This window comes from Gobio gobio (genome assembly GCF_949357685.1).
Source record: "Gobio gobio genome assembly, chromosome: 2".
NCBI classification, from domain to species: domain Eukaryota; kingdom Metazoa; phylum Chordata; class Actinopteri; order Cypriniformes; family Gobionidae; genus Gobio; species Gobio gobio.
The window spans coordinates 44,246,556-44,254,217 of record NC_137098.1 but is presented as its reverse complement, the minus strand read 5'-3'; the positions used below and the strand labels follow the sequence as shown (position 1 = coordinate 44,254,217).

Below are 7,662 nucleotides of genomic sequence, written 5' to 3'. Positions count from 1 at the left end.
ATTTATTAACACAACAGCTGGTGTCCCTGGTGGTGTCATCTTATCAGGCCTTGCAGCTTGTGTTTTGACTTTTGACATCATCCTCTTTGATATTAATGAAGTGGACATTTTGAGAGCGTATAGGTGAAGTGGCAAGGATGAAGTGTTTGTACAGTAAATTTGTTTCTTGTGTGATAGCAATTGGATAGTTCATGCAGAATTTTAAATATGTTGTAAGGAGATTAGCTGTAAATAGTTTGAACAATTGATTGCTAAGAGCATTATTGCATGACACATTGAGCATTAGACAACTTCGTAAGGCAATTTTTTAATGTAATATTTAAATATTTTCCTTACCTGACTGATCCGATTATCTATTTTTTTTCTCCTTTTTCTCCTCAGACAGGAAATATAACCACAATGGTGTGAAATAACATCAGTTATTCATATAGCCTCTGATGCTCAAACTTGGACACATCACAAGTGTTGTTTCTTGGCGCCATTGGGTGTGTGTTTCGGGTCTTTCAACAGACACCCTCTTCCACACACGTCCCCCCAAACCATGGCCATCTTGATGTCTGCATGCTGTTGCTGATGCCTCACAATGGTGTGAAATAACATCCATATCATTATATGATAAAATGTATTTGTATCTTATATATCAGATTCAGACATTTCACCCTTAAATCAAATCATCTTTGAAAACCAAGGTTGTGTGTCAATCAAAAATCATTTCACACAGCATTTTGAAAATAAACATTAAAGAAAGTTAAAGAGAGGAACAGGATATGGTTATAGTGTTGCAATATGTTAGCATTGGTGTTACGGATAGGAGAGGGGACTGAGATGTTTAAGGGCTGGGTAAGAGTGATCAAGTTTCAGGCTGCTAGAAAATAGCTGGTGCAAGCTTTTGGAGAAAAATACTCAGTGCCTATTGTGGTGGGAGAATCTCTTTCAGTTGAATGTTTTTTATAGGCTTTTGGCTGTCTTTATTCAAGGTGATTGTTTAGAAACACTTCGGGGAGGGTGTGTGATGAATGCTCTGCCTACCCTTCAATCAAGGTCTCCAAATTACCTCCTTTCCAACATTCTCCCTTGACTTTTTCTGCCATACACTTAATCTTTTTGTATCGTTGTGTTTGTTTTAAAAAGCATCTTCTCAAATCCCATTGGGGTTCTCTCTGGCACACATCATTTGAAAACTCCTGTTCAAGTTTGTTTGTGTATAATAATCAGAATCAGAAACCAACATGTTTTTTTTATTTTTTATTTTTTTTAGTTGTGAGTTGGTCTGTTTATGTTCATCTATGTCATATTTCCTATTTGCCTTTTGAATGGGCCACATGCTTGTTCTGATACTTAGAATAAGGTTAAGAGCTATCAACAGATAATTGATGTTTCCAATTATGAGGGTTGTTGAAGTGGCACATTGCTAAGTTTATGCAACCACAACCAGGATGTTTTGTTGCACAGTACAGTCATTTTTTTTAAAGCAGACATTAAATAAAGAGTAAAACAATACACATAGGTGCACATTATGCATAGACACTAGACTGACCCTAATGACAATGTTCTAAAAGCATTTAACATTTTTAATTGTGCTATATGTTGACATAAGAGGAATTATTGCAATAGGTTTAGGCAAACAAATAGTAGTGATGTTGCCAATTCATCGTTGGCACCACCATTTCATTAAACATTTTTTCATTCATCTTCAGAAAGCTTTTGGAAATTGCATGGGAAATAATTAATCAAACAAATCTGTAAACTACTTTAGAAATCTCAGTGTGTTTTCCATTCACTTGAGGAATAAAAGTAGTGAATGAAACAGGAATAGAAAATGAAGGCTGTGCTGTGAGTTTTTATATAGTCCTTGTGTTCTTTTCTTCCAGAAGTCAAAATTGAGACTGACATCATCAGAATTGATAAAATATTAGCTACAGTTCTTTCAGTGTCTGCTAAACAAAGAAAACGGTACAAATGTGTTATCATGACAGACAGTGAAGGATTAAAAAAGATCTTTCAAAGCCTCGGCTCACACGGGCACAAACTCATCTGTTGTTAGAACAGAAGCAGTATCAAAGCATAGCACACTTCCTGTGTCCCAGGTGGGCTGGAATTCTCAAGGTACAGAATGTCCATGCTGACTTTGACTAGGCAGTTGGCAGTTTTGATCTTCTCTGTGCAACTGTGGGCAGAAGAAACACACACAAACTATCGGGTTCATAGAGGATCGAGTGAGCACCAAAGGTTCATAATGGCACACATTATTCCCAAGGGAGGACTCAAACCGAGATAGAAAAGAGGTAAAAGAAAAAAGAGAAAGAGTGTTATAAAGAAAGGACTGAGACTGTTTACATAATTTTTCTTTCTTTTACAGCATTTATTAACATACATTTCTCAGATACTAGTATATCACTGAACAACAGTATATTTATAAATTGCATTAACAAGGTAAAATATTTTATTTACATTATTTTATATAGATGCTTTGTAAGACTGGATTCTATTTATTTCTATTTTATTTTTAATACATATGCATTTGTTGATTGTTATAGTGTAATTGTTAACTGTTAGTCCCCATTTGCAGACACTTGTAGAGAAAATGAAATACAATTAATGTATGCTCAACTTCTAATCAAAATCTTTTCTGAAATTTATAAAGCATCACATTCCCGTGACTCAAAGTTGTGAAATTTGATTGTCCACAAAGAATATATACTGACACCCCCATGAATCTCTTACTGAAAGAGGTTTATGCAGAGGCAGAGCCACAGATTATTACTAGATGAGTGTCATCTCTTTTGATCCACTGAACCCTCTCAATACTGGAGTCAGTCCTGAGGGGAAACTGGCAAGCGTTATTCTATATTATCTTTCAGTCAATCCAGCAGTTCTCAATGGCCTTGAACTCCCATGATCCTTCTACTAATCTCAAGTGTTCAATTCTGGTCTGATCATCCCTGCAAGAACATAAAGCTGGATGGTGGGTGAAAAGTGGACTATGCAAGCAAAGACATGAAAAGCAAAGCTCCACAATTGCTTGTTTTTGATTCAGTGTGACACCTCAAGGCGGCATTCACCTCGAAACTATACTGTCATGTTTGAAAAAATGTATTGTGTTATTCAACCGACATCTAATTAAGAGCTGAAGAGTCCAAGCTTTTAGCAAATACATTTTATGCTTGAATTTATAACGGTACTCTTTTTAGATCAGTCTTCTGGTCTAAAGATACGAGCTTCTCCTATTGTATCATTTGTCTCATCCCTTCTCTACACCTTTAGTTTTTGTCCTCTACATCTCTCTGTGAAACAATTGACTCCACTGTTGAAAATGTGTCTTCAGAAAAATCAGGATGTTGCCATGGAGATATTAAATTGATATTAATATATTAATTTGAAAGCTCTATTGAATATAAGCTCCCACGGGAAAAAACAAACAAAAGCCTTATGAGAACTGTTTTTGACAATGCATGCATACTAGAAAACAGAGATTGTGTTGATAAATAGACTGATCTTCCAAAAATATACTTAGTGTTTCTTTGTGTGTTAGTGAGTCTTTAGCGCCCTCCTCTGTCAAAGGTAGAACAAGTAATATTCATCTTATTCTGTGTTCTACAGGAAAGTCATACACCTTCTACTTACTGTACACATTTGCTCCGTACACATTTGTACTACCGTGCACAAATGTGTACACTCCGTACACATTTGCTAATTTCTAATTCAATGAAAAATGAATGAATAAATATGTATCTGTTACACAACTGTTACGCTGTAGATTTTGCAGAATCTGTTTGAACTAACCAGACTTGAGAAATTAAATGTTGGCTGTATTTAAAAAGCCAATATAACATGATATGTTGTATGTTTTTATTAAACTATTACAGACATTCTATAAAAGCAATAAGCCACCCATTAGTTTGAGATTTAGTCCATCTCCCCTTGACAGCCTTGAGTGGCTGTATTTGTCTTTTTTTTTAGCTGCTGTTCAGTGATGTCAAGGAATCTTATTTTGTGTCTTTAGTTGGAAGCCAGAATCTGATCCACCCAGTCGCGGAGCTCAGTGACACGGGCGTACACACCAGGTATACTGGTGTCACAACGACTGCTTCCCCAGGACACAATACCCACCAGTGTCCAGACATCATCCTTCTGACACACCAGAGGACCACCAGAGTCACCCTAAACAGACAGAAGGACAAGAGAGTTATGGAGAGAGAGTTATTTAGAGAGGAAGTGAGGAAGAGATGATAGTTTTACCATGCAAGAGGAGGCACCATCAGCACCAGCACAAATCATGACATCATGGATGTTGCTTCCCCAGTAGCTCTTACAGTCTTGGTTGGACAATAGTGGCAGAGCGACCTGCTGGAGCTCATTAGGGGTGAACAGAGCTACACGGAGAGAGAAAGAGAGAGAGGGAGAGCAATCATAAAACATGTTAGTCATTGCAAATATCAACATGTAGGCTATCATTCAAAAGTTTGGGGTCAGTAAGAATTTTTCTTTTAAAGTAATTCATATAATTATACAATTAATACAAAAGTGACAGTAAAGACATTTATAATGTCACAAAATATTTCTATTTCAAATAAATGCTGTTCTTTTGAACTGCATTCATCAAAAGAATCCAATATGTATAACGGTTTTCACCAAAATACTAAGCAGCACAACTGTTTTCATCATTGATAATAATAAGAAATCAGCATATTTCTGAAGGATCGAGTGACACTGAAGACTGGAGAAATGGCTGCTGAAAATTCAGCATTGCCATCACAAGAATAAATTACATTAAAATATATTCAATGAGAACAGTTATTTTCTATAACTCATTGAATATATTTTAAATATATTCAATGAGAATAAATATATTCAATGAAAACAGTTATTTTCAATTGTAATTGTACGAAGATTGTGGTGAGATGGTGGTCCAGTGGGTTAAACCATGGAACTGATATGCAGAAGGTTGCTGGTTTGATCCCAGCGGTCACCACCAGTGTGTCCTTAAGCAAGGCACTTTACTCCATGTTGCTCCAGGGGGATTGTCCCTGTATGAAGTCGCTTTGGATAAAAGTGTCTGCCAAATGCATAAATGTAAATGTAAAGATCGAAAACATGAAAAAATTTTACTGACCCCAAACTTTTTAATGGGAGTGTATATGATGTAATTAGAGATTACTATCTATTATTAGCATTATATCAAGTATATAATCATTATAGAATAATAATAATAATTGATTTCAATAATATAATAATAATAATAATAATAATAATGTATTATTTTACTGTAGAAATATATTCTAAATATTATAGTTTATTAGACTACTTTATTACAGATAACCAACCGTTGTGTTTGGTCACTCCCCAGCCAGAAGTCACACATGGCATGCCAGGAGCAAATTCATCTGAAGCCTCAGCAAGACAAACAGGAGACACATGGGCATTCAGTGAGACGGGGGAGGTCAGCTTGATCAGGGCAATGTCATTCTCGATGGTATTAGAGTTCCACTGAGGGTGGGTGAACACCTGTAATAGTGATGAAGTCATAAATGTTGTGTCAAAACAGAAAAAGCAATAAATAAATGAGCATATACAAAGTAAAGTATAACTAAAAAGCATTATCATCAAGGACATTTAAGTGTCCAGCTCTTGCGTATTGAGGAATAAGTGCGGAGTTCTTGAGCCTCACTTTCGACACTTTCATAGACTGCGTGTCCTCCTGAGTGTTGCCACTTCCCTTGTTATGCTCTCCCAGGATCACACGGTGACTAGTTCTGGAGATAAGCAAGAACGGTTAATCCACGTCTATCCCAGCATTTATGCATTAACGTAATGATTTAACTGTGATTATTAATCTCACCTCACACCGCAGTGAGCAGCAGTCACAACCCAGTACTCATTGATCAGAGAGCCACCGCAGAAGTGCCATCCAGTGAAGTCCTGTAATTTAAACAACACAATGGCAAGAGAGAGAGAGAGAGAGAGAGAGAGAGAGAGAGAGAGAGAGAGAGAGAGAGAGAGAAATGACACTTTGTATAAGCTGTGTATAAGAATCTACCATTATCTAGCTAATACTAACTTTATACCTGCAAGGAGACCTGCCAGGGCCAGGAGTGAGGAACTGCCTCCTCACCATTCACAATGCGGGCATAGCCACTGACAACAGGAGGAACGGCAGGAACTCCACAGCCTGAAGAAAAAGAGATAACAAGAGATGCAAGAGGACTGTAAATAATGAAATTTGATAGTAACAGATAACTTAAAATGAAAAAAGCTTCCTCACCATAGGCTGCACCAACGAAGGCAATGCAGGACAGCAGCCACAGGAAAGACATTGTGCAGAAGACAGCATTATTGAAGGCAGAAAGTCCTATTTAACAGCAAATCATGATTTCACACATATCCAATGGGGGCATGGCAACCTGATGTTATGGTTAAAAATTAACCGTGAGAGTCTGCATCAGCTGGTCTTCACCTGTGCAGAATCCCATGATTTTACACCACAGCACTTGAACATTGCCATGTTTAACATGAAAAGTACATTGCATTTTCATATAAACCAGGTACGACTTCATAAATGTGGTATTAACTAATTTTAATACATTTAAATGATAATTTAATGATACATTTTAAATGCTCGGGTTTGCTTTTTAGAAAAATAAATAACTCAATATTTTGCAACCAATCCTTCACTTGAAGATTCACATTTATTTGGACTTTCTTTTTAATGCATTTTAAAAGTAGTAAAAAACAAATAATTAAAAATATGAATTATTAATTTTGGAACAAGGTATCTTTGTACAAAGAAATGATTTATTAATGTTAGTATTTTCCATTTCAATGTGTCACTTGAAAAACATGATTTGGGAATGCAACGCTATTGCTGATAAGGAAATGCTAATGTATATTTACTTAAACTATTTTCTGTTTTCCTATGAAATGTATGTCATATTTCACTTTGTAAAGTCCTGCACATGAAATCAATGCAAACCTTAAATCCTATACAATGCTAAAATGCTGAGGTTTTGAATACAGTTCAGGTCAAATAAAAGCATCTTTATATTTTTACTAATCATAAAGCATAACATTCTGTTTTGTATCTTATTATTCTTGTATCATTATTAATATTATTACATGCACATATTCTTATAAAATACGAATGGTCTAAGATGATGTCAATCGCATCTCAAATACACACCTCTGATTGTTTGACCATTTTTTTAAATACTAGTGTTTAACATTGACTAGTGACATAAAATAAAGGGACTCTATATAAGGAATTATTATATTATTATTATAAATTGTATTATATTATTTATATTACCATAAATAATTTATATTTTAATATGATTTATATATAATATTTAATTATACAATGATCATATATATTATTTAAATTTGCATTTTGTTTTGCAAATTAATAATCACAAAACATATTAAAGAAGTGGTGTACAAGATGAAGGCGAGATCTGGCAAATTCAGATCATTAAAAAAGTTCATATTATTTATTTAATGATAAGTTAATAATAGATTATATAATGCCTTTATATTTGCTTTCTGGAATGTGTCAGCAAATTTAGAGAATGACTCAAATGAAGACATGTATGTTGCAAAATATGTAAATGTGTGGGCAGGACTGGTATATAAACCGCCAAACTTTGGTGAGACAGCCCATATTCAGAA

At 35.1% G+C, this 7,662-nt stretch overlaps 1 protein-coding gene across 2 annotated transcripts; it reads right to left on the bottom strand.

Moving 5' to 3' along the window:
• Nucleotides 1-2,355: 2,355 nt before the first annotated feature.
• On the bottom strand, nucleotides 2,356-6,323 carry ctrb.3 (chymotrypsinogen B, tandem duplicate 3). 2 transcript variants are annotated; one of them, XR_013818434.1, is made up of 8 exons: nucleotides 6,263-6,323; nucleotides 6,066-6,169; nucleotides 5,840-5,919; nucleotides 5,669-5,753; nucleotides 5,325-5,505; nucleotides 4,240-4,373; nucleotides 3,677-4,161; nucleotides 2,356-3,623 (listed from the first exon to the last, which is right to left on the bottom strand). XR_013818434.1 is itself a non-coding variant. In XM_079842741.1 (7 exons), exons 1-7 carry the CDS (start codon nucleotides 6,312-6,314, stop codon nucleotides 4,000-4,002), a joined length of 798 nt encoding a protein of 265 aa, XP_079698867.1. In that variant the 5' UTR covers nucleotides 6,315-6,323; the 3' UTR covers nucleotides 2,356-3,999. The 2 variants fall into 2 exon arrangements, 1 of the variants encoding a protein (XP_079698867.1); XM_079842741.1 differs by having other exon boundaries at nucleotides 2,356-4,161.
• Nucleotides 6,324-7,662: the final 1,339 nt, after the last annotated feature.